The sequence below is a fragment of the Saccopteryx leptura genome, chromosome 2, assembly GCF_036850995.1.
Source record: "Saccopteryx leptura isolate mSacLep1 chromosome 2, mSacLep1_pri_phased_curated, whole genome shotgun sequence".
NCBI lineage: Eukaryota > Metazoa > Chordata > Mammalia > Chiroptera > Emballonuridae > Saccopteryx > Saccopteryx leptura.
Genome location: NC_089504.1, coordinates 182,156,759 through 182,182,924, shown reverse-complemented (window position 1 = coordinate 182,182,924; position 26,166 = coordinate 182,156,759). Strand labels below are relative to the sequence as shown.

The window sequence follows — 26,166 nt, the reverse complement described above, 5'->3', positions numbered from 1 at the left end:
AAACATGTTCATAAGGAGGAATAAAGATAACAATAACAGCGTATTTCTTTCTTTATTGATTTATGTACTTTTTATTCAGTGAGAGGAGGGGAGGCAGAGACAGACTTCCACGTGCACTCTGACCAGGATCCACCTGGCAAGCCCCCTAGGGGCTGATGCTCTGCCCACCAGGGGACGTTGCTCCATTGCTCAGCAACCAAGCTCTTCTTAGCACCTGAGGCAAAGGCCATGGAGCCATCCTCAGCACCCAGGGCCAACTCACTTTAATTGAGCCATGGCTGCAGGAGGGGAGGAGAAGAGAGAGATATATATAGAGAGAGAAATGAAGGGGAGAGGTGGAGAAGCAGATGGACACTTCTGTGTGCTCTGACTGGGAATCAAACCCAGGACATAGACATGCCAGGCTGATGCTCTACCAGTGAGCCAACCAGCCAGGACCAACAGGAGATTTCTCAGTGGAAACAACGCAGGTGAGAAGATAGTGGAATAACACCTTCGAGGTACTGGATAAACACTGTCATCCATGGAAGAATGAAATCCTGTACCGGCAACTATAGGGATAGACATAGAGGGTATTGTGCTGAGTGAAATAAGTCAAAGACAAATGCCATATGATTTCACTTCTTTGTGGAATCTAAAAAACAAAACAAACAAGCAGAACTGAGCCACACCCATAGATACAGAGGACCTTTTCATGGTTGCCAGATTGGGAGGGGGTTAGGAGGTTGAGGAAAGAGGTGAAGGGATTAAGAAGTACAAATTGGTTGTTACAGAATTGCCATGGTGATGTAAATGATAGCATTGGCAATAGAGTCAATGATGCTGAAATAACACTGTATGGTGTCAGGTGGCTAATAGATTTATTTATCAGGGTGATCACTTTATAAGTAATTTAAATGTCTAGTCGCTGAGTTGTACACTTGGAACAAAATATTGTATGCCAATCGTAATTGAAAAATAAAACATGATTTAAAAAATGAATAAATATGGGCCCTGGCCGGTTGGCTCAGCGATAGAGCGTCGGCCTGGCGTGCGGGGGACCTGGGTTTGATTCCCGGCCAGGGCACATAGGAGAGGCACCTATTTGCTTCTCCACCCCCCCCCCTTCCTCTCTGTCTCTCTCTTCCCCTCCTGCAGCCAAGGCTCCATTGGAGCAAAGATGGCCCGGGCGCTGGGGATGGCTCCTTGGCCGCTGCCCCGGGCGTTAGAGTGGCTCTGGTCGCGGCAGAGCGACGCCCCGGAGGGGCAGAGCATCGCCCCTGGTGGGCGTGCCGGGTGGATCCTGGTCGGGCGCATGCGGGAGTGTGTCTGACTGTCTCTCCCCATTTCCAGCTTCAGAAAAATGCAAAAAAAAAAGAAAAGAAAATGGATAAATATGATAAATAAGATTGCATCAAAGTAAATAATTTTTGTTCTTTGAAAGCTGTTAAGAGAATGAATGGACAAGTCTCAGACTTGGAGAAAATATTTGCAAATCATATATATGTATCCAGAATACATAAGGAATTCTCAAAACTCATTTTAAAAGTTTTAAAATCTGGCAAAAAATTTAAATAGATGCTTCATCAGAGACTATATGGCAGCGGTTCTCAACCTGTGGGTCGCGACCCCGGTGGGGTCGCCTAAAGCCATCGGAAAATACTTAATGCATATCAGGTATTTACATTTCGAATCATAACTGTAGCAAAATTACAGTTATGAAGTAGCCCCAAAATTATTTTTAGGTTTGGGGTCACTGCAACATGAGGAACTGTATTGCGGGGTCACGGCATTAGGAAAGGTTGAGAACCACTGCTATATGGAGATGGCAAGTTAGCACAGGAAAAGTTGCTAAACATCATTTAAACTTTGGGGAATTTAAAACTACAGTGAGATGGTATTACACATCTCTTAGAATGTGAAGTGGCACAGTCGTTCTGGAGAACAGCTAGGGAGTTTTTTAAAAAGTGACAGTAGATTGGTGGTCACGAGGGAAGGGAAAGGTGTTGGGAGAGGTTACAAAGAGAAAAGGGGAGACTTTTGGAGGGTGATGGATATGTTCATTATCTTAACTGTGGAGATGGTTTCAAGGGTGTTTCCATTTATTAAAACTTATAAGCTTGGGCCCTGGCTGGTTGGCTCAGTGGTAGAATGTTTGCCCGGCATGTGGAAGTCCTGGGTTTGATTCCTGCCAGGGCACACAGGAGAAACACCCATCTGCTTCTCCACCCTTCCCCCTCTCCTTTTGCTCTCTCTCTCTCTTCCCCTCCTGCAGCCAAGGCTCCATTGGAGCAAAGTTGGCCTGGGCGCTGAGGATGGCTCTGGTTGCAACAGAGCAATGGCCCAGGTGGGCAGAGCATCGCCCCTAGTAGGCATTCAAGGTGGATCTCAGTTGGGTACATATGGGAGTCTGTCTCTCTGCCTCCCTGCTTCTCACGTCAGAAAAAAATCCCCCCCCCCAAATTTACTAGATTGTAATTTTAAATTTGTGTAGTTCATTATATATATCCACTAAAAATTAATAAAGCTGTTTTGAAAAAAGTTCAGTGGAATGTTGATGCATGTGAAAACCAAGGCTATTGTAGTGCTCTCATACAAGTGATAACAACCCATAAAACAATTTAATCCATGAGGTAAAGGTGGCTATTTAGGCTTTTAAACTTGGCTTTCCAAATTTTGAGTCAGGACAATAGAGTGCAGTTCTCTCTGTGGCCATGAGTACTTCATCCTACTTCTTGAAGTCAGCCAACACCTGCAGTGTTGAGTTGCCCTAAAAGTTTCTGTGGAGTAATGAGGTTATTTGAAAGTAAGTATAGCTTCCTGGTTGAGGTGGAAGGGCAGGTCATGGCTCTACTGGGCCATGGAGCAAACGGCCCCTAGGCCTTTCTTGAAAAGGCCCAAAGAGTAGTGTGAAACTTAGAGGATACTGTAGCCATGTCCTCAGAGAAGATGTGAGGACAGAGGCTTTCCCTGGAGGCTGTGGCAAAGGCTGGCCGAGTGGCGCTGACTATGTCTTTACACACTACAGTGCATTTGCAAACTCTTGACTGCTCTGGCTGGCAGCAGCTGTGGACGTCAGAACCTGGAATCTCAGGTGGAGACCATCACAGGCATGCTCTTCAACCTGGTGAGTGCTGCGGGGCTGGACGTGCCCGGGGCTTGCTCTCCCTCTCTTTCTTGGAGGTGATGGTTACCCCGCCCAGCTCACAACCTCCACACAGCCCCAGGGTTTTTCTCACTGTGACCTTAACTGTACACACCTCAGGCTTCCCTGGAACAGGTCTATGCCTGGGTTCTGGTCCCAGAGTGGACATTCTCCTCGAGGTAGATTGGACACATTTTGTATGTTTCTTGGGGTGAAGGCCTTTTTTGCTCCCTCTAAGTTGGCTAAAGGCAGAATGTTCAAACCACTCCATGCCTGTGGGAAACGGCAGGCTTTCTGTGTTGCAACCTTGAGGAGGAAGAGGACAATTGAACATTTTGCAAAAAGGTGTTACCTTCCATATATTTCATTTGTTGGCCACTGTCTTCCTTGCTTTGGGGCTGTGTGTTTTCATGTTCTCCTATGGCCAAGTGCCGGACTTTCCATGGCTGCATCCCTAAGTGTCTTCATCCCTGCTCAGGGCCGTTGGGTTTAGTACTCCCGTGTCTGATGGCCTGGGTCTCCCCACAGCTGAGTAAAGAAGTCCAGCGATCAGACACTTACTCTGTGAAGAACCACAAGCTTATTCTGAAGGCTTTCTCCACCCTGAGTAAGTTTACATCTTCCCGCCCGGGTGTCCACGGGCACTCAGGACCTACTCTCTCCCAGGCCTGTGATGGGGGCCTCGGTTCCCACGAGGAGCTTTCGTGCTCCAGGCAAGATGCAAAGTAACCCATGTGAACTTTGCCTGCAACTCAGTGAATCTCACAGGGCTTGGACATTGTCCCACCCCCGCCCCTTTTGTTCCCACCCCATTCACCTGGGGTTGTCTTCTCTTCTCCTTTGGTGATCCCCAAGTCAGAAAGGTGGTGATGTGATTACAGTACTCATGGTCATGAAAGAGGTCCTGACCTACGGGAGGGCACACCTACGGGTGGGGCAAGCGAAGGGCAGTCCTTGCTGGGGAAGAGCGTCTGCCCCCATGCTTGGCACGTGGTAAATGCTGGACAAACACTGGCTCTCTCTCTTCCTTATTTTCTCTAACCTAATGGGCCCTAATTTATCTTGCCCATGGGATCAGTTGTTGGCCATGAGCATGATTTACTCCTCCTTACCACCTGCCACTCACACATGACTCTCTTTACGCATGTCCTCTTATAGCCTGGTTATACAGCGATCAGCTGGTTGTCTTAATGCAAAAGTTCGCGGAGTCCAACGATCCAGGCAAGATGGTATTAGCCCTTCAAGTATTCACAAAAGTGTTCGAGAATGGTGAGTGGGAACTGAGCCTGCACCTAGGGATCTTCTTTCTCGTGAGATCTCCTTTGTCTGGGAGATACTCCCATACAGTAGTTAAAATACAGCTTGAAGCTGAGTGGACTCATATCTTGGCTTTGACTCTTACTAGCTGTGCACACTGGGGCCCATTACTTTTAGTCTGTACCTCTCTTTCCTCATTTGAACAATGCAGGTAACAGAATACTCACCTTTAGGCATTTTAGTGAGAAGTAAATGAGAAAAGGTGACGTGCTGAGGCCAGTGCTTACTCTGCAGTCAGTCTGCAGTGGTTTAGTGTGTGATTACTATCTTGGAGTGTAGGCTTCAGTTGCAGTCAGGTGCTCAAACCTCTACTGTGTGCCTAGCACAGGGTGAGGCACAGAAAATACACACATGAATAAGATACGGCCCTTCCTCTCAAGGAACTCACTATTAAGTAGGGAAGAGGAGGCTGTTCACACAGCAGAATGGTGCATGATAATACGTGCTAAGTTACTTCAATGTGAGCACGGCAATGGGCAACGAGTGCAGAGAAGGCAACAGTCGGGAGGCAGGACTGACTAGGAGCTGTCCTGAGAGCAGGCAGGGGACCGAGTCAGCGGAGGGAGCTCACACAGAAGAGCAGTGCTTGCAGTTCCGAAGGGTGAGGTGTGAGGTGTGCAGAGGGCGAGGGGAACAGCTCACCTGGAAAGGCGGTGTGGGTGGGCAGTCCTGGGAGACTGGCAAGGGCTGACGCTCAAGTGCCAGCCTGATGAAGATACTGTTTGAGGCCACTCTTTAGTCTGGTTTGCAGCAGAGGGCTGGAGGAGATAACTTATGGGGTTTGACCTGGCCTTTGAAGATCAGGACTGTACCTAAAAGCCCTCCTACTGGCTGTCCTCTGCCTCCCAAAGCAAGAGGGGGAGGGAGGACACTGACCCCCGTGCACGTCTGTCTTTTCTCTAGTGCCACAGACAGAGGAGCTGCAGTGCAAGGTGATGAATTTCATCATCATGGTGATCCAGAAGGACCACAAGCCAGTGAGCAGAAAGGCAGTGTTCGGGCTGGGAGGGCAGTTGCTGTTTTGAGACCTTGAGGTCTGGTAAAATGGAGAGGGGAGGGTTGCGGGGGACAGGAGAGAGGTAAGGCACCCTCGCGAAGCAGTTCTGGCCTCAGACTGCTGCCCATGGGTTACATTTGGGCTCTTTAAAAGTGAAAAAGGTTTGTCCTTGGCTGGTTGGTGGCTCAGTGGTAGAGCGTCGGGCTGGCGTGTGGAAGTCCCACGTTCGATTCTCGGCCAGGGCACACAGGAGAAGCGCCCATCTGCTTCTCCACCCCTCCCCCTCTCCTTCCTCTCTGTCTCTCTCTTCCCCTCCCGCAGCCAAGGCTCCATTGGAGCAAAGTTGGCCCGGGCACCATGGCCTCTGCCTCAGGTGCTAGAATGCCTCTGGTTGCAACGGAGCAATGCACCAAATGGGCAGAGCATTGCCCCATAGTGGGCATGCCGGTGGATCCCGGTGAGGCGCATGGGGGAGTCTGTCTCTCTGCCTCCTTGCTTCTCACTTCAGAAATATTAAAAAAAAAAAAAAGTGAGAAAACTTTGACAAGTGGACAGGTGGTTCCTTCATATTTTCTGAGCCTCTTTTCTGGGCAGCACTGTGGTGGGCCCAGTGGGGTCATGGAGCTCTAAAAAAATACTAATTCTGTCTCCTGAGGATTCACAGTTTGCTTGGGGAGAGAAGTCCTCAAACATTGCCTCTGGTGTGGGGTCTGAGAAGCCATATATATATTGTTTTCTTTTTAAAAAATATTTTTTTGTATTTCAATTACAGGTGACATACAATATTATGTTAGTTTCAGGTGTACAACTCAGTTATTACAGATTTATTTATATAACTTATGAAGTGATATTCCCAATAAATCTGTTGTGTCTGACACCACACGTAGGTATTACACCATTATGGACTGGATGCTTTATGCTGTAATTTACATCCCATGACAGTTCTGTAACTGCCAATCTGTACTTCTTAATTCCTTCACCTTTTCACCCATTCCCCCACCCCTTCTCCCATCTGACAACCATCAACATGTCCCCTGTGTGTATGGGTGTGTCTCAGTTCTGCTTGTTTATTTTATTTTTTAGATTCCACAGGTAAATGAAATCATATGACATTTGTCTCTGTCTGACTTATTTCAGTCAGCACAATACCCTCTATGTCCATCCATCTTGTTGTTGGCAAGATTTCAATCTTTTTTTGGTTGAGTCATATTTCTTTGTATATATATGCACCACTTTTTCTCTTTTTTGTGTTAGAAACTTTTTTATTACTTATTAAGCCCAGCTTGATACTTCAGAAAATTTTAAACTACCTTTTGACAATTTATTTCCTCCCCCCTTCAATTCTTGCTAATGAACTTTTCAAGTAAAGACACATTTACTTCTCTCTTCTCTGTAAAGACTTTATGAAGGAAAGGCAAGCAGTGGTGTCCGTCTTGCTATAAAACCCTGGCTATGGCTGTGGAAACAGCATCTGCCCAGGCTCCCTTTTTCTGTCCAGGTCCTGAAAGACTCTTGTTCATGAATTGTCTCTTCACAAAGCAAGTCCATCACTTGCTGGGTATATCATTCTAAGTCTTGAAAACTTTCTCACATAGTCTCAGACCAGTCTCTTGCCTTAGCTGTTGTAGACAGGCCCTCATCACTTCGTCTTTTTGTTTATTTGCAGGTTTGGCATAAGTTGCGTTAAGTGGTAAAACAGGCTCTCCAGAAATGGGGAAATTAGTGCTTCCCAGTGTGTACATTTCTTTTTCACTTTCACTTTTGCTTTGGAATCAGACTTTTGGAGTTTTTTAGGCACTCAGAAATGTGGAGAGTTATGTATTCAAGGTTCTATCAGCCTCATTCTTAATTTAGTAGTTTGTGAAGAAGACATTGGCTTTGAAGTAATAGACAGCTTCCTCCACAATGTCTATATCTTTTGAGTCTCTAGGAGCAGGTCTTTGAACTGACTTCTGATAGGCAACAGTGCCATGTTTCCAATGGGTTTGGTTTTGGGTTCCATGAGAGAAGAGTGGTAAGCTGGCATCTTGGTGGCCCCTGAGTCTAGTGTCAACACAGATCACCACTTCTTTATCCATTCATCTCTTGATGGATACTTCAGTTTCTTCTGTAACTTGTGCCTATTGTAAATAATGCTGCAATGAACATTTGGATGCATGTGTGTTTTTCAGTTTAGTGTTTTGGGTTTTTTTATATAAATATCCCAAAGTAGAATTGTTGGGTCTTTCTATGTCTCTCCTTATAGCCTTTGATAGCCTTTGTTTTAAAGTCTAATTTGTCTGATATAAGTATTGCTACTGCAGCTTTTTGTTTTTTTTGTTTCTATTTTCATGAAATATTTTTTCTATCTCTTTACTTGCAGTTTCTCTGTGTCTTTTGATCTGAAGTGAGTCTCTTGTAGGCAGCATATGTAAGGATACTGTGTTTTTATCCACTCAGTCACCCTATGTCTTGATTGGAACCTTTAATTTATTTGCATTTAACCCTTTGAGTAGTATGAACGTTCCTGTATGTCCTTGTGTCTCCTGACCATCCAAAGTACAATCGTACAAAAATTTTTATTTTAAAAATATGTAAGGCTGCCTGACCTGGCAGTGGCGCAGTGATAGAGCATTGGACTGGGTTGCGGAGGACCCAGATTAGAGACTCTGAGGTTGCCAGCTTGAGTGCGGGCTCATCTGGTTTGAGCAAAGCTCACCAGTTTGGGCCCAAGGTCGCTGGCTTGAGCAAGGGGTTACTCGGTTTGCTGCAGCCCCATGGTCAAGGGACATATGAGAAAGCAATCAATGAACAACTAAGATGTCACAACGAAAAACTAATGATTGATGCTTCTCATCTCTCTCCGTTCCTGTCTGTCCTTATCTATCCCTCTCTCTGACTCTCTCTCTGTCGCTGTAAAAAAAAAATATGTAAGGCCAAAATTGAGACTCATGGACATGGACAGGAATACAGTGGTTACCAGGGAGAAGGGGCGGGAGGGGACCACAAAGAAAACCAAATAGAAGGTGATGGAGGACAATTTGACTTTGGGTTATGGGTATGCAACATAATCAAATGTCAAAATGATCTGGAGATGTTTTCTTGGAACCTATGTACTCAAATTGATCAATGTCACCCTGTTAAAATTGTCTAAATAAAATTAAAAGTAGGAAAAAATGTGTAAGACAACATTTAAAAAAGGCAAATATATGTTCTTCTTGTTTCCATAAGTTGGTTATCAAACAAACATGATTTTAACTTTATAAAACTGTAACTGGAACTAATTTCATTTTTTGGAAAAAAAACTCACTCCTGGGGGTCAGTGAGCATGACAAGTACTCACTAGTCAAAGGGTTAAACTCATTGTGGATAGATATTTAGTTATTGCCTTTTCATATTTTTAATCTTCTTGTCTTCCTCCTCTTCTTCTTAAAGAAGATCCTTTAACATTTCATGTAATACTAGTTTGTTGGTGATGAACTCCTTTAGCTTTTTCTTGTCTGGAAAGCTCTTTATCTGTCCTCCTACTCTAAATGATAACTTTGCTGAGTAGAGTAATTTTGGTTATAGGTCCTTGCTTTTCACCACTTGTCAATCCCATCTGGCCTGCAAAGTTTATATTGAGAAGTCAGTTGCAGTCTTATGGTAGCTCCCTTAGAGGTAACCAACTGCTTTCCTCTTGCTGCTTTTAAGACTCTCTTTGTTAACCTTTTACATTTAAATTATGATGTGTCTTGCTGTGGGCATCTCTGGATTCATCTTGTTTGGGACTGTGTGCTTCTTGGACTTAGATGTTTATTTCCTTCACCAGGTTAGGGAAGATTTCCATCATTACTTATTTTCAAATAGGTTTTTAATTCCTTGCTGTTTCTCTCCTCCTTCCAGCACCCCCATGATGCAAATATTTGTATACTTGATGTCATATCAGAGCCTTTTAAACTATCCTCATTTTGGGGGCATTCTGTTTCCCTTTTGCTGTTCTGATTGGGTGTTTTCTGCTACTTTATCTTCCACGTTACAGATTTAGTACTCTTGAGAAACTATTTTTACCAAGCTGTGCAGCCAGTGTTGTAAACAGCAGAGATTTCCAGCTCTGGATCACAGAGGACAGGGGAACAATGGAGCAGGAGAGCAGTGGTTTGAGGTGCCAAATGGATGACAGTGGCGTTATCCCTAAACACAAAGTCCAAAACTTCAGAAAGTTAATGGAGAGCTTGGAGTCTTGAGGGTTGGGCCTCTGGACTTGTGGGATTTGTTCCTGGTTTTCCCTGGGAAGGCCAGAACATGGCACTGTTTTAAGACTTTATTCATTTTAGAGAGAGAGAGACAAAGCACACACATGAACGAGAGAAAGAGAGAGAGAGAGAGAGAGAGAGAAGGGGGAAGGAGCAGGAAGCATCAACTCCCATATGTGCCTTGACCAGGCAAGCCCAGGGTTTCGAACCGACAACCTCAGTGTTCCAGGTCAATGCTCTTATCCACTGCGCCAGCACAGGTCAGGCCATGGGACCTTTATTGGGCCTAGATTCTCCCGCTATCCAACGTTCCTGCTAATTTTCATAGCTCTGGAGAGATAAGGTGTGGGCAAGCTAAGTGCTTAGAGTTTTCTAGAGGGATGGTGGGAGCTAAGGTGGGTTAGAACTTCGGGGTGAAGTACAAACGTGGTCAGGTTCATTGGCTGGTGGTCTGTGAATATCTGGAGTCACACGGGGCTTGCAGTCGGGAGCACTGAGTCCCTCACCTACTTTGGTGCTTTGTGTCGTCACCTGGAGCACTGGGAGTCATACTGGGAGTCCCTGACCTGCCTTCCTGTCTTGCCATGTAATGGTCTGTGACCCCACAGGTGCCGAAGGCCCTCTTGCACTTCATTGAGAAGCTGGGCATGCACAACTACCTGTACCTGCCTGAGGGGAACTCTGTCATTGACTATGTCATCAGGATCCAGTCTGACTCCTCAGTGAGCAGGGCCTGGGCAGGGAGGGTCCCGGGGTGGGAGCAGGCCTCAGGGGATGGAGGAGATGAGAGAAGGAGAATTGGGAGCAGAAGGGGAAGAGGAGCGTATGCCTGGCACAGGTGTGAGTAGTGAGCCAGGGGAGGCTTTGAACTCAGAGACTTAGCTAACATTGGTTTCAGATTTAAATTTTTCCTTTCTTTTAAATTCCAGAATGAAGAAGGAATTAGAATAATGTGTTCCGGAATCCTACAGATGGTACAAACAGCAAGGGTCAAACAGGCTTCTCCATATTCCCCATGCACTCTCTCCATATTCTCCCCGGGCTCCCAGATCACTCCCCCGACCCTCAGACTGTACTCGGCACCCTGCACCATCTGGCCCCTGTGCTGTCTCTCCCACCCCTCGCCACCTCCATTTGGTTCTACTCAAGTGCCTGGGTTCCTCTGAGTGGTGCTCAAGACCGCAAAAGAGGGTCACGGGTGGTGGGCCTGGAGGCCTGAGCTTGAGTTCTGCTCAGCCAGTTTCTAGACTTAAAATGTCGAGTGACTTGTTCTCCTAGCTGCAGTTTTTTCTTTTGTACAATAAAAATAAAAAGGTGTGTGTGTGGGGGGTGACTATATTCCCTGCCTGTTGTTAGCTACCCCTGGAGTTTCTTGGAGGCTCCTATGAGCTGACGTGTGTCAGAGCTAAGTAAGGGGCTGAGGGAGGGAAAGGATATGAGTTTCCTCTCCATCCCAGTAAGCTCTGCCTCCTGACCATCAGCAAGTCTCTGCCCCTGGAAGGTGGTTACAAGTCACACATTCCCAATTTCAAGAAGCCTTCATCTGTCAAGTCCTTCCTGCTGTAATTTTAATAAGGACCTTGGCTATATTTTACCAATATGGACTGGGAAGGGAGGGAGAGAGAAATGACCATGAATGCATTAGGAGGCTCTGTACAGAGGCCTCAAATGCCCCTCCAGGAATGGAAGACAAGGTCATGGGTTTGGAGAACTTATGACTGGGCCTGCTTAGAGCACGCATTGAACTTCTTGCCATATCTCCTGCCAGGTCTCCTTACCCAAACTGCTCACTTTGGTGTGTGATCCCAGCTACACCTTCGCCTTCGTGCTCCTGAGTGGTATAGCCACAGAAATGGCTCTGGAGATCCACTACCAGGGCAGGACTCCCTACCTCGACTGCTTTCAAGACAGCTGTAAGTACAAGGGTGGGCAGCCTACAGTGAGGGGCTCGCTGTGAAGGCTCAGGCTGCTGTGGGCATGGAGTGGTGGGGAGGGAGGCTGGCTGAGACACTGCAGGGGTAGTGGGTGTGGGAGAGCGGGTGCAGTCCTGAGAAGGAGGCAGCAGATCCCGAGCCTGGGCAGTGGCAGGAAGAGTAAGACAAAGGTTAAGACAGCACTGTAAGGCTGTTTGACTCCATGACTGTAAAGAAGACACCTCTGGGATATTCAGTTCCTTTTTACGTTTACTCCTTCTGCTAATGCTGGAGTTGAGAAGTACAAATATCATTCATTACTGAGTGAAGAACACACAGTCATTTCTGAACCGTAGTTCTTCCTTTGCCCCAAAACTGAGCCTCACCCTCTGCTCAACCCATCCCCAACCTCTATTCCCAGTGGGGTCAGTGTTAGAGGTAGCAGGTACTGTGCTCAGCACAGTACTTGGTGTGTGCCTAATAATATAGGCTGAAAATGTAATGGTTTGTTTTTTGTTTGTTTGTTTGTTTTTTAATTTATTTTTTCATTTTTCTGAAGCTGGAAACAGGGAGAGACAGTCAGACAGACTCCCGCATGCGCCCGACCGGGATCCACCCGGCACGCCCACCATGGGGCGACGCTCTGCCCACCAGGGGGCGATGCTCTGCCCGTCCTGGGCGTCGCCATGTTGCGACCAGAGCCAGTCTAGCGCCTGAGGTAGAGGCCACAGAGCCATCCCCAGCGCCCGGGCCATCTTTGCTCCAATGGAGCCTTGGATGCGGGAGGGGAAGAGAGAGACAGAGAGGAAAGCGCGGCGGAGGGGTGGAGAAGCAAATGGGCGCTTCTCCTATGTGCCCTGGCCGGGAATCGAACCCGGGTCCTCCGCACGCTAGGCCGACGCTCTACTGCTGAGCCAACCGACCAGGGCATGGTTCATTTTTTAAGCAGAGCCAAAATGTCACGAGTCCCCCATGGTATTGGCACTGATGTTTCGTCTCCACAATGCTCTTTCTCCTCCTCTGAAGCACCGATGGGGAGCTGACAGTGGAGGTGGAGAATTCTGGAGCATGCACTCACTCTCTCCGTCTTTTATCTTCTCTTTAACTTAGCCACCAGGCTGATCTCCCCAGAGGAAGTCCTGACCTCTCTTGTGGTAAGTGATGCTGGAGGCCTGAGCTTGAGGTCTGCTCAGCCAGTTTCTAGACTTAAAATGTTGAGTGACTTGTTCTCCCAGCTGCAGTTTTTTCTTTTGTAAAATAAAAATAAAAGGATGTGTGTGAGAGGGGGGGTGACTATATTCCCTGCCTGTTGTTAGCTACCCCTGGAAATTCTTGGAGGCTCCTATGAGCTGACGTGTGTCAGAGCTAAGTAAGGGACTGAGGGAGGCTCCATCCATCCCTTCTCTCATCCACCCCAGTCATCCCTTCATCCCTCCATCCATCATTCTACAGATAGTTGAGTACTCTATTACAGGCACTATGGTGGATATGGAATTAAAAGGTAGGGCCTAGGATCTTGAGGGCTGAAGAACTTGAAAGGGAAGTGGGCGCATAGTGGTGGGGTCTGGAGATGGGGAAGGGGTGAAGGGTGGGAGAGGCCTAGCCTGTCTCCTATGTGGCCTTATTGTGAGCTGCTCTCTGTTGACCTTGGACAAGTCTACATGCCTTTCTGGATCTCTGTTGTTGTTTTTTTAAGTTTTTTTTTTTTTTTTCTTTAAAATCTTACTTTGTTAATTTTACAGAGAGGAGCGATGGGTGGAGGGATGGCTCAAGAAGTACAACTCATAGTTGCTTCACTTTAGTTGTTTATTGACTGCTTGTCATATGTCCCTTGACTGGATTAGGCCAGGGCTTCCAACCAGTGACTCAGCATTCTCTGTCGGTGCTTTATCCATTACGCCACCAAGGTCAGGCCTGGATCCCTGAGTTCTCTGTCTTCCGGATATTATGTGTTAGAATTGTGAACACTTGGGGTGACAGAGGTAGGCCTGCCCTTGAGGTGTTTATGCCTATAGCAGAACAGACCCTGGGCCGACGCCAGTACTCATGGAAAAGGCACTGGCTCTGCCTTCAGGAAATCATGGTCTACCTGAGTGAACAGACAACAAAGTGGGCAGTTATTCTAAGTACTGTGTCATGATGGAAGTCTGCACTGTGTCTTGGTAGCACAGGGAAGGACTGTGGGACTGAACAGAGGAGCTTTCTTAGAGGCTATACACTGCTTAGGGTTGCTCAGGACAGTTCCGATCCTGGCACTGAAAGTTCAGTCTTAGAGGGGAAGACAAGCTTGGTAGTAACCATGTATCCAGTGTGATTAGTGTACTAATAGATGAATGCACAGGGTGCAGTGGTATCTTAGAAGAGCAGTGAGCTGCCGTGGTACCCAGGAGTCAGGAAGGCCTCACAAGAGGGGTGATGCTTTTAGAATATCTTGGAGGATGTTAGAGTTCAACAGGTGGAAAAGAATGTGGAGGGTGTAAGCTCCAGCTCTATCATTCTGTGGGTTTTTTGTCATTTTCTTCCTTCTCTTGCCTTAAATCCTGCCTCTGTCTCCTGCTTGCTGCTCTTGCTTCTCAGGTGTTTTCTCGGAAGCCCTACAGGGAAAAGACGTTTGGGGCAAACGCTCTACAGCTCCTAGATGCCCTGCACCCTCTCACCTCCCAGCACCGCCCTATCTACAAAAAAGTGGGCCAGCTGTGGAATATGGAGATCTCCCAGATGTTGAAGACACTGGATGGTAAGGGGTTGTTTAGGAGAGGGGAGGAATGGAGCTGAGGCAGGGGGCCAACTCCAGAAGAGATGGAGGCTCGAGGTGCAGGATGGACCTTCCTTGGGGTGAGGAAAACTGGGACCATCCTCTCTGTCCCTCTGCGATGCTGTGGGATGGGTCTGCTTATTTGGGTGATGTTCTGCACTGAGAAGAGGTGAAGACCGGGCTTCTGTGGCTCCCGAGTTCCCAGAACGATTTCTGCCCATTCTTTGGAGCGGAGGATCAGGGAAGAGTGTGGGCTTTTGAAACAAACAGAGCAGTTTTGTGCCCCGGCTCTGACACTGGCTAGCTGTGTCTGTTTGGCTTTGGCTAGTCATCCATCTTCTGGAGACTGTAAAGTGGGAGAGCGATTATTCTGTAGGCTCAGCACCACCTAGTGTTCACATGGGTTTCCCATTCTCCTGGCTGGGGCCTTCCTGTGGGGTGGTCCCGTGCTCTGTTTTCTCCTAGATCACACTGAGCAGAGCCTGAATCAGGAGGAGTGGGAGGACACGCTGCTCTGGGTAAGCACTCCCCAACACTCCCCAAGTGCTCCCTCCCTCCACACTTGCCTTCCTCCTCTCTTCAGGTTGATGAGAGGGCATGGCCCCATGCCCCACAAACTGAGGCCACTTTCAAGGTCTTTCCCGCTCAGGAGAACCTCTCTCTGTGGTCCCCATGCCTCCTGGCCCTGCATCAGAGGATCTGACTATCCTAAGCCTTGGCTCACCTTCCCCACCCTTGAGGCCCTATGTCTAAAATAGAGGAAGTGAAAGGGCCCTAGCAAGTGTGTCCTTGGGCAGAGTCATTTAGCTGTTCCATGTCTCAGGTTTTTCATCTGGAAGTAAGCCCTGTCTTTCAGAATTCAATAGGATGATATGGGCGAGGGCCATGTAAATTGGGAAGGGCTTCACACATGTAACTGGCATTAACATCCTGTCACTGTGCTATCATTCTCCAGTCCCGACTAGCCCCACCATGTGTTTCACCTTCTCCCCCTAAGTCACAGACCATAGCCCCTGTCTCTTCTTCTTGACCCCACTTCTGTGGGGCAGAGAAGGCCTACCACTGTCCTTTGAGGTCATCTTCTCCCTTCCCCTTCCTCAGTTTTTACATGAGACATTAGTGGCCACTAAGAATGACCACTGGGTGCAGCGCCTCATCAGAGTTGTCTTGGCGAGGATAAATTATTTCAGCAACGATGACTACGACGACGCCGATAAGGTGTGTCTGGCTATGCAGTGGTTGAGGGGGGGGGGTAGGGAGGAGGGTGGTGGTGGAGGAGCCACGGGGGGCTGTAGAAATGTGCATGAAGGGCAGGCCTTGGGGGAAAAGCAAACTGGTGTTCCTGCAGCCTGGGGGTCGAGGGGTGGAGAGGACCAGGGGCCGGTGGTCACACTGGCACGACAGACATATCGATGTGTCTTACATTTGTTTAGTGTTTTAGGCTTTTATCTAGAGCTTTGCTGTCTCGTCTTACTTGAACCTCCCTGTATGCTGTTAACAGAATGGAGCTGGTACTTGGGTATAGTGAAAAGATGATTGATTTTAAAACAGATTTAAGCAAGTTAATCCAAGTAATACTGTATTTGAGGGCATACTATAGATTAGGGACTGTGCTTCACGTTGAGGATACAGAGCTGAGGAAGAAGAAATGTGGGCTCCTTTCCTCGCAGAGCACAGGGTCTGTGGTAGTGGAGGCCTGCGTCCTGTCCTGACTTCTCCATGGGCTCCCAGTTCAGTCTGGATTAAGTGTGTAGCATCCTTGTGATTTCAGTTGCCTCACTTGGGAAGCAGCAATCGCAAATTCTGCATCACAGGAGAGTGACTGAGGACTGAACAAGGATGCTAGTGAACGTGCTTTAACTCCAAAGCCTTTTAAAGCCTAAACCCGATAGCTGTTGTTACTCCTTCCTTGCAGATTGAAAATACAATTTGGAGGGATTTCTAGTCTTAAGCAAATGACTGGTAAAACTGGCACTTGAATCCAGATTTCTTGATTTCGAATCTTGTTTTCCTATTACCAAGCAACACTTCATTTGGGCTCTGGGGAAGGAGGTTTTCCAGGAAAGAAGCCTTATTTCCAAGACTGTTCTATAATTATTAACAGATACTTATGAAGCACCTTCTGTATGCACATCTTTGTAGTTGGTAGAATAAAGATACAAAACAAAGCAAGCAGAAGTTCTGATGATCAATTCAGTTATTAAAAATGTGTACTAGATGCCTATAGCAGAACAGACCCTGGGCCGACGCCAGTACTCATGGAAAAGGCACCGGCTCTGCCTTCAGGAAATCATGGTCTGCCTGAGTGAACAGACAACAAAGTGGGCAGTTATTCTAAGCACTGTGTCAGGATGGAAGTCTGCACTGTGTCTTGGGAGCACAGGGAAGGGCTGTGGGACTGGACAGAGGAGCTTTCTTAGAGGCTATGCACTGCTTAGGGTTGCTCAAGACTCTTCCGATCCTGGCACTGAAAGTTCAGTGTCTAGGGAACCGCTTCCGTCCTGGGCACACCGGGAAGGAAGATGAGGCTCCTGCCGAGGAGTGAGTCAGGCTGGAAGACCAGTAGTCCTTGGCCAGCTAAGCAGAAGTGTGGGTGCCTTCAGTCAGGTTTGACTGATGCAGAGCCTAAGGTGAGGGCTCTCGTCAAGTGACTTATCAAGGAAGTGCTCTCGGGAGAAGTTGTGCTAGAGCACAGGGACGCAGATGAGGGGAGAGGAGAGTCTGAGCAAGGATGTGTCCTGATCCCATCAGAGCCCTGGGTGGAAACTTCAGGGCAGAGTCTGTCCAGCCTGGAGTAAAGTGTGGGGCACTTGTACCCTCACATCCCCCATCCTTCCGCTTGTCAGTTGTTGGCTCCAGGATTTCAGGGTTGGTCTGGGATGGAGGGGAGAAGGAATAATGCAGCACCCGGCACCTGGGCAAGGAGGCCCCAGTCAGCTCAGGGCAGCCCTGTCCCAAAGGCAACAGAGGGCAGCTCTTCACAGAATGCCTGCAGCAGTTGAAGGGAGAACCCTCAGGTTGGGACAAGGCACCATGAGTGTCTGCCAGAGCAGGAAAGGTGCCCACAGAGAGGGGTTGTCAGGAAGTGAGTTTAGGCATCAGGGAAAGTTCCTAAAGGATGAGCCCTAAGGGGCTGAGAAATTAGAACTACTGCTTTCTCTTCCCTCTCACTTGAGCCCCCGTTCTGTAGGTTCCTGCCCTATCCAGATGCCCCCAGAGAGCAAGGAGGCTGGGATGCAGGAAGCGGCTATGGGCGAAGGTGGCGGCGAGCCTTGGAAATGCCTGTCCTAAGCTTGTTCCAAGCTCTGCATGACCCTGCCCTCCTATTCCTCCTAGGCTTTTCTATACAAAGTCTTTGGCTTCAGCCTGCGGGCCTCAAGTCATGAGATCCTGGTCAGTACGATGGTGTCCTCCCTCCTCCGTACTTCCAATGAGGAGCTGCAGCAGAGGGAGGTAAGGGAGAAGGCAGTGGCGAAGTGGGGAGCATGTTCAGATTAAGAGGCAGGATGGCAAGGTGGCTAAAGCTCAGACCTTGCAACCAGGCCCCCTGGATTGGAATCCCAGCTCTGCCACCTACCAGCTATGTGGCCTTGAGCAAGGTATTGAACCTCTCTGTGCCTCAGTTTCCTCCTCTGGAAGTGGAGGCTATGGTGCCTTCCTCATGGGATATTTTCTTAAAAGTTCTTTTTTTAAAAATAATTTTATACTTAAGGAAAAAGTCCCAGAGAATTTGTTTATTCTTCTCTAAGATTCCTAAGATCTTAATGTTTTTCTGTGTTGCTTTATCATTCTCTCTCATGTAAACTTTATAATTTACTTATTAAGTTATTATTATTGCATTTACTGAATCTGAAATGGAAGCTGAAGTCATGATGTATATGTACCCCTAAATACTTTGTTTTATATTATCTAAAAATAAAATATTCTCTAACATATGCACAGTGCAGTGATCAAAATCAGGAAATTCACATCTATAGCACTGTTATCTAATTTATAGACCCAATTTGCAAATCATCAGTGGTCCCACCAAAGTGTTTCAGAGCTCAAGAAAACATTTCCTGGCCAATTGGCTCAGTGGTAGAGTATCGATCCTGCATGTGGAAGTCCTGGGTTCAATTCCCGGCCAGGGCACACAGGAGAAGCGCCCATCTGCTTCTCTACCCTTCCCCCTTTCCTTCCTCTCTATCTTTCTCTTCCCCTCTCGCAGCCTAGGCTCCATTGGAGCAGAGTTGGCCCGGGCACTGAGGATGGCTCTATGGCCTCCACCTCAGGTGCTAGAATGGCTCTGGTTGCAACAGAGCAACCCCCCGGATAGGCAGGGCATTGCCCACTAGTTGACTTGCCGGGTAGATCTCAGTCTGGCGCATTCAGGAGTCTGTCTCTGCCTTCCTGCTTCTCACTTCAGAAAAAGATGGAAAAAAAAGAAAAAGAAAACATTTTTTTTTCTGCTCTGGGATCTAATTCAGAATCAAACAGTGCATTTAGTTATTTATCTGTATTGTTTAATCTAGAACAAGTTACTCATCTTTATCTTTCACAATCTTGACATTTAAAAAAGGTACAGACCATTTTTTGTAGAATGTCCCTCGATATTGATTTGTTTTGCATTTTCTCAAAATGAGATTCAGATCATGCATTTTTGGTGATGTGTTGTAGGATGGTTGTGAGGATTGAAAACATAAAAGCACTTAGAAGAGTGCCTGGCATGTAAGCATTCTGCACGGGGATTATCGGTAGTGTTGGTGTCTGTGCTGTCAGGCTTGCCCCTCTCCGGGGCCCTTCCCCTGCCAGGTTCTCATAGAATCCCTCACCATCACGGGCAGCAGCAGGTACTTACCAAGCCCAGGTTACAAGCAGTATCAATGGGGAAATAAGACATATACGGGAGGGAAACAGCTAACTACACAGAATAGCCCTACTGAAAGCTGCAGGAACAGTCACTGAGGCGTAGTGACTATGTGGGCTGGCTGGGACTGGGACTGCTTGGGGCGAGTTTACGAGAAGGATGAAGACAGGTATTCCCATATAACATTGTGAGTCAAGGCTCAGGATCGAGAGCTTTTGGGATCACGTCTAGAGAAGAGTCAGTGTCTTGTGGGACTAGATTGCAGAGTTCTTTGACAAGGATGTAGGGTGACTTCTCTGGCTAGCACTTGGGGATAGATTCGATACAGAAGACAAAAAGGGGAGAGGACATCCAGGATGGTTCCTGGGCTACTGGTGTCGCTGAGAGGAGGCTGAGACCAGGAACCAAGGACAAAAGGGGGAGCAAAATGATGCATCTGTATTTGACTGGGAGGAGTGGGGTGCCACAGTAGAGCCAGGTGGAGATGTCTAGTAGCCATGTAGATATAGAACTCAGAACTGGGCTGGATGTCTAGATTTAGGAAACATATTTTCCCAGTTTGTAAAACGGGGGTGATAAAATTTAACTCAAAGCATTAGTGTGAGGATCAATGAGATAGCATGTGTCAGGCTGGTCCAAACTAAGCAGGTAGTATTCCTGTGATGTCAGTTATGATGGTGATAAAGGGGATGAGCAGGATGAGTAGAAGCCATGGCTAAGGGAGGACATAAGAAGAGGGACAGAATAGAAGCTCCTTCTGATACTCCGCTCGTCCCTCCTTTCTAATGAGGTATAATTTTCTCATCTACTTGGCATTTTATCCCTTCTTGAGGACCTGTGTCCTAGAGCCTGTCACTGTCCTGAGATCCCCTCCACTCTGCCTCCTCTTGCTGTAAAGTCTTACCGGTGGTCCTTCCAGCACAAAGAGCCAGTTGGCAAACAGCTGGCACCTGCTTGTCTGTGTTGAGCATTTTTTTTTAGCTCTGTGCCCGGTCACCCCTGTTGAGTGAGCTCTCTGAAGAGGCTTGGCTGACACTGAAGCCAAAAGGACCTGCTATGAGGCAGAGGGATTTACGTTCAAGGCAATTCCTGCCTGGAACCACAGAATCACCGAGCCTTGGATCTGTTGGCTCTCGCAAGGGTGTTGATTCCCAGAGCCTCACTTCCAGTGCCCACTGGCACTAGATCCACTAGCCCTGAAAGCATTTCCACTCAGTTGTCATGCCACTATGCCCCACACAGCACACCCAGGAACTCCCTCCTTTATTTCTTCACGACCTAGACCCCTTGTTTTTCCTGCCTGTTTGGGTCAGAGTTACTGCTCTTTCCTGTTCGTCTAACTAGAAATATTGGAACCATCTGGAAGTCTTCCCTCTCTTCTGTCCCCTCTCTGATGAGCTCTCCAGTTCGGTCAGTGTGGCAGCTGGAATTTGTTCTTTTTCACTCTTCCCTCCGGCAGCTGGAATTTGTTCTTTTTCTCTCTTCTCTCCTCTGAGCAATCATTCTCTTAATTCTTAGTGCATATAAACGTATTCTCTATTTTGCAATGCTGGATTTGATAATACCAAGATTTTGTAAGTATGTGACTAATTTTTTAAAATAATTTTCTTCCTGAATTACTTCTTGCAAAGATATTTGGTTCTCCACTTGGATTTTAAACATTTCAAGTCTGGGGAACCAGATTTTCCTTCCATTTCTTTTTCTCTCCCTTCCTCTCCCTAAATCCTGCTTCTGGGGGGGGGGGGCGTAGCGAGCGCTTGGCTCTCCCTGAGCCCTGGCATGTGGTTGAGACTATCCTGGTTACAGGGCATTGCTGTGGCGCTCAGTATCTTGTCCACCAAGCATCTGGAGATAGTCCTGAAAGAACTGGAAGAGTGCGGTGCTAGACTCACTGACAATGACTCGTTCATCCTCAAGCTGCCAGAGGTGAGATCATTCTCAGGAAGGGCTGCCGCCTACCACACACAGCCTTCCAAGGCATCCCTATCACCCCAGCCACCCACTTCTCTGAGGCCTCACGCACCTATAAATGCTTCTCTCTCCCTCTGACCAACTGGGGGAAAGTTTCATCCTCCTTCGCTTTCTCTTGAATCCTCATGTCTGCACTTCAGGCCCTGGTGTCACCAGATGCACCCCTCTGCACACCCCCAACGGCTCACCATTCTGCAGCCCCATCTTCTCTCCCACATCCTCTGGGCAACATTTTCCTCTCTGCACCTCCATTTCCTGTCAGGAAAGAAGGGTTGGGCAAGGATCAAGCGAGTTTTCCCCCTTCCTCTACAGGAACATCAGCAAAGGGAGTGGGTGCTGCTCTGTTATACAATCTATTTAAGCTACAGCAAGATTATTTTAAAGAACAATGGAACCATCTTCATGCATTTAAATGCCATCCTGGCCTTGGTCGTGCAACACTACCACAACTGTGTTGTGAAAAAGGTACTTCCTGCTTCCTCTACTTCTTCAACAGCCCATCCCTACCATCTCCTTGCTCCCCTCCAAGAAAACAATGCCAGGCCCTGGTGGGAGTCAGTGGGTGGGGTTAGTACAGTGACTTCTCCCTCATTTCAATACTTTCTCTTAATCCTGTACTCTGAGACTCTAACTAGCCCGAGGAGGAGACCACCGTAATTTTAGGTCTGTTGAAGTGTCTCCTTCCCTGCTGGCTTGCGGGGTGCCATGCTTTTGGGCTGTTCGCTGCCCGCTCTGATGAAGGGACAAGTAACACCTTAATTACCTAATGTGCATAGGAAGGAGCGTTCAGGGGAGGTCGAGGGAGCCCCATCCTATTCTCTTGCCTTTTCTATTTGTCCAGAGCAGGGTGCCCAGGGTCGGAGAGAAGCCCTTTTCATGTCCAACTAGACACCCTTCTGTGGAACTCATTCCAGGGAAAGACAATACCTTGAGAGACAAGGAAGCTAAAGCTATCCTAATTCAAGAGTTATACAAGGGGGTCTCTGGAAGCGGGTTGGTGAAAAGGGTGGACCTGTCCCCTGCAGGGCTGCTCTGGGTTGCCCTGAGAGCAAGGGTGCAGAGCGTCAGCCTAAGGAAGCCGACAGGGGGTTTGGCTCCTCATCCCCCAGACCTCGGGTAGGTAGTGCGTCCTGGCTGTGGGCCCGTTCCCACCGTGGAGGTCTCTGAGTACACCGTTCATTCAGGATGAGAATGTGAAGCTGGATTACCTGAATGCCCTGACCATACTGACAGACACCGTGAGCAGCCAGCAGCACATGGCCTTTCAATTGGAGTTCCCCCACAAACTCTGGATTTTAGCTTGTATGGTGGTGAGTACCTCTCAGGGGGATGGAGGAGGGAGTGCATGGATAGGGAGGGTGGGTCCTGTGGGAACTGTTGGTAACACTCCTAGGCTAGGCCTGAAGGTAGAAGTCCAGATCTTCTGGTGTTGCTTTTTCTATTAGTGCCCCCTTTCCCATCCTCAAAGCAGAAATGAGTCCTGTGGGGAAGGTGTGGTTGGGAGTAGGAGAGAGGTGATGTCCTCAGAGTCTTTTGGAGTCCCTAGTCATTCTACATTTCACCTTCTCATGAATGAAACCTGGAGTGGGAGGAGGTAGAGGCAGGCAAGAAGAATATGTTCACCATCCTCTGTGTGTACGTGTGACAGGAGCTAATCAGGGAGGAGCCATTGACGTCCATCTCCAGCCCCATTAGACAGAAGGCAATGACCATCATCAGTAACTTCAGGTAACAACATGCCACCCACTCTGCCTCTGCTGCCCTGGTTCTATTTCAGCTCTTTATCCCCTGGTCGGTCCCACCTTCTATTTTCTGCTTCTGCTTCTAGCATAAGGGAGTAGTAGAAATTTACTGGACAATATCCGAGACTTCTTTTTGCCAAGATTTTCTTAGATGGCATTTTGGACGCACCTGGCAGGGCCTGTCTCTTGTCACTTCTGCCCCAGCCTTCCTCTGTTTTCAGGGCTCCCCTGACTGGGCACTTCCATTGCCATCACTGTTCCCCCATTTTCTCAAACCTCTGGGGAACAAAACACTAAGAAATCATCCCACATTCCAGTACCCTTTTCTGTAATAGTCACACGTCCCTCCTTCCCTTATTTTCTTTCTTTTCATCTTCCTGGCTCTTTTGCCTTTTCTTATTATTCCCTCCCTCTCCTGTTTTATTACCCTTTCTTTGGATAACTTCCTCTTTCTTGCTCCCACCTCTTCCTCTGTCTCCACCATCTCTTTCTGTACCTTTCTCAGCTGTCATCTTGGCCACCACTGTCTGGTTACACTTCTTCTCCTTCTTGTTTCTTAGGATGCTCAGGCCACTCTTAGGGATAGAAGAAAGAGAAGAGATACTCCAAACATGCTTGGAGAGTGTGCTCTGCCTGCCAGCTACAGAAGTTTTGCAAAAGGAAGCAAGTAGTCCTGAGGAGGCCCAGGCCAATGTGGTAAGTATCTCTTGCGTGATTGTTTCTCTGGTTCTGTTCACTTTTTCAGAGGATGAGAAGTAAAGGGTTGGCAGTTTTATGTGAAATTCTTCTGCATTTTTTATTTTTATTTTTATTTTATTTTTAATTTTTTTAATTTTTTTTATTTTTTGTATTTTTCTGAAGCTGGAAACGGGGAGAGACAGTCAGACAGACTCCTGCATGCGCCCGACCGCACCAGGGGGCGAAGCTCTGCCCACCAGGCGGTGACGCTCTGCCCACCAGGGGGCGATGCTCTGCCCCTCTGGGGCGTCGCTCTGCCGCGACCAGAGCCACTCTAGCGCCTGGGGCAGAGGCCAAGGAGCCATCCCCAGCGCCCGGGCTATCCTTGCTCCAGTGCAGCCTCACCGCGGGAGGGGAAGAGAGAGACAGAGAGGAAGGAGAGGGGGAGGGGTGGAGAAGCAGATGGGCGCTTCTTCCGTGTGCCCTGGCCGGGAATCAAACCCGGGACTCCCGCACGCCAGGCCAACGCTCCACCACTGAGCCAACCAGCCAGGGCCTCTTCTGCATTTTTTAATAAAAAAGTCTTTGGAGGGAAGCCCTCTGAAGAAGGGGTTGCTAGGTAATGCAGTCTGAACTCTACTCCTGACACCTACTTCCTCGTCCTCCTATTTACTGTGACAGCTACCACTTTAACACTTTGGCCCAAATGTAGGTACGTGATCCTTCCCTTTATGACTGCTCTGCCATTGTAACCTGACTAGAAAATTCAAATGTGATTTTACTAAAGGGTTGTAGGTAAATAAAACCAGGGATCCCCAGGAGCAAGAGATCTGTGTCTTTGTCTATTTTTTTATTTGTTGATATTTTAGAGAGAAACATCAACTTTTTGTTCTACCTATCCATCCATTCATTCATTGGTTGATTCCTGTATGTGCCCTGACAGGTCTGAACTCACAACCTTGGGGTTTCAGGACAACACTCAACCAACAGAGCTACCCAGCCAGGGCTGGGTCCGTTTCTTCTAGGGCCTGCAGTGTTTCCTTGAGAGAAGAAAGAGGGAATCATTTTTAATTTATATTCATATATTTAAAATCTAAAAATTCTCTCATGTTCTGTGATTGCTCCTTTATTTTGACTGGTGGTTCTTATTTTATTGATGCCATAGTCTCTTAAATTCTTTTGAGGGTACTAATTAGAATTTTAAAAATCAAGGTTTCTACAGTACACACTGCATTAGCTTGGTTTTCTTTAAGGTCAGTTGTCAGTTGGTCTGTGTATTTTGGGCCTTTTTTTCATCAGATGTCTGGTGATCCTTTTTTTCATTTCATATTTATTTATGTTACAAAGGAGGGACTGATGCACAGAGAAGGGGCTGAGGTAGGTATTCTTTGGTTGTAGCCTCATGAGGCCTTCCTCAGTGTAAATCCGGTTAGGGTGAGGAGGGGATTTTGACAGGATTTTCGTGTATTTAGGACCAGCTGGGAATTCCAGGTGCTGAGTGAGAACAGCTTTATACTGAGGTAGATTCCTTTGAGTCCTTTACTCCGGGAGGGTGGCCTTTCTTTTTCTTTCCCCCTGCTTTTCAGTTTTAGTGGTCCAGGTCTGTCACGAATGTTGCTTTGTTTCTCCCAGCAGACCCCTACCTCTAATTTAGAAGCCCACCTTGGCAGATCACCGACTTTCTTTATACAGTTGTGGGCAAGGCCACTGAGTTCAGTCAAGGGTGAGAGAGAGAAGCCCACTGTCCTAGCTTTTGTGACTCAGGTGCCCTGCAGATTGCCTGGCCAGCCCTCAGTCATGGCTGCTCCCCATGGCAGAGTCCCTGGTGGGCTCCAGTGAGGGAGTGAGGGTGGAGGGGGCGGGGCAGCCATGTTGTCGGGGGAACTCCCAGCCCACCAGGACAAAGTGCACAGCAGGTGGACCTTTGTGCTCTGGTGAAAACAACACAGGAATCTGTTCAAGTGAATGGCGGGCAGGCAGCACTTGGAAGGTAGGGAGAAACCTTTGGAGCAGCCTTTCTCCAGGAAGGCGTCCTGGGAGAGAGAGCCAGAGTGCTGAGCAGAGTTTAGAAAGGGGCGTTGTGGCTGATACCTCTGCAATTCTCTTTTCCCCTCAGGTTCTGTTGGAGGAGACTCTGCAATCCCTCCAAAGTCTAATGGAGGCACTTGTTCTTGAGACGCCCACTTGGATGGAGAACTGCTTGGAGGTCAGTGGGACGAAGCCCCCGATAGTCAGTGTATTGGTGTCCTAGGGCTGCCATAACAGAGTACCACAGATGAGTGGCTTCAGACAACAGAATTACATTCTCTCACAGTTCCAAAGGCTAGAAGTCCAGAATCAGGGTCTCAGCGAGGTTGGTTCCTCCTGGAGGCTGTGAGGGAGCATCTGTTTCATGCGTCTCTCCTAGCTTCTGGTGGCCCCTGGCAACCTGTGGTGTCTTGGCTTATAGACATATCAGTTCAATCTCTGCCTTTATTTACTATTTGCACAAGGCATTTGTGTGTGCTTGTGTGTTTTTTCTTTCTAATGACAACAGTCATTGGATTAGGATCCACCATATCCAACATGAACTCACCTTAAGTTGAATCATCTGCAAAGACCCTCTTTTC

General features: G+C 47.8%; 1 protein-coding gene and 1 pseudogene across 1 annotated transcript in view; one reads left to right on the top strand and one right to left on the bottom strand.

Annotated features, from left to right (window-relative positions):
- LOC136391716 (maestro heat-like repeat-containing protein family member 1) overlaps positions 1 to 26,166 on the top strand; it is a 52,594-nt gene that overhangs the window by 3,536 nt on the left and 22,892 nt on the right. The window contains exons 2-19 of the mRNA XM_066363487.1: positions 3,008 to 3,106; positions 3,653 to 3,731; positions 4,283 to 4,393; positions 5,345 to 5,418; positions 10,261 to 10,374; positions 10,582 to 10,626; positions 11,421 to 11,565; positions 12,676 to 12,719; positions 14,143 to 14,302; positions 14,786 to 14,838; positions 15,422 to 15,538; positions 17,657 to 17,773; positions 20,973 to 21,092; positions 21,450 to 21,602; positions 22,322 to 22,447; positions 22,786 to 22,865; positions 23,440 to 23,575; positions 25,674 to 25,787. Of these exons, the coding sequence (XP_066219584.1) occupies positions 3,092 to 3,106; positions 3,653 to 3,731; positions 4,283 to 4,393; positions 5,345 to 5,418; positions 10,261 to 10,374; positions 10,582 to 10,626; positions 11,421 to 11,565; positions 12,676 to 12,719; positions 14,143 to 14,302; positions 14,786 to 14,838; positions 15,422 to 15,538; positions 17,657 to 17,773; positions 20,973 to 21,092; positions 21,450 to 21,602; positions 22,322 to 22,447; positions 22,786 to 22,865; positions 23,440 to 23,575; positions 25,674 to 25,787 (1,803 nt within the window). The 5' untranslated portion in view covers positions 3,008 to 3,091. The remainder of the gene's footprint in view (positions 1 to 3,007; positions 3,107 to 3,652; positions 3,732 to 4,282; positions 4,394 to 5,344; positions 5,419 to 10,260; positions 10,375 to 10,581; positions 10,627 to 11,420; positions 11,566 to 12,675; positions 12,720 to 14,142; positions 14,303 to 14,785; positions 14,839 to 15,421; positions 15,539 to 17,656; positions 17,774 to 20,972; positions 21,093 to 21,449; positions 21,603 to 22,321; positions 22,448 to 22,785; positions 22,866 to 23,439; positions 23,576 to 25,673; positions 25,788 to 26,166) is intronic.
- LOC136393938 (actin-related protein 2/3 complex subunit 3 pseudogene) lies at positions 6,875 to 7,600 on the bottom strand (annotated as a pseudogene).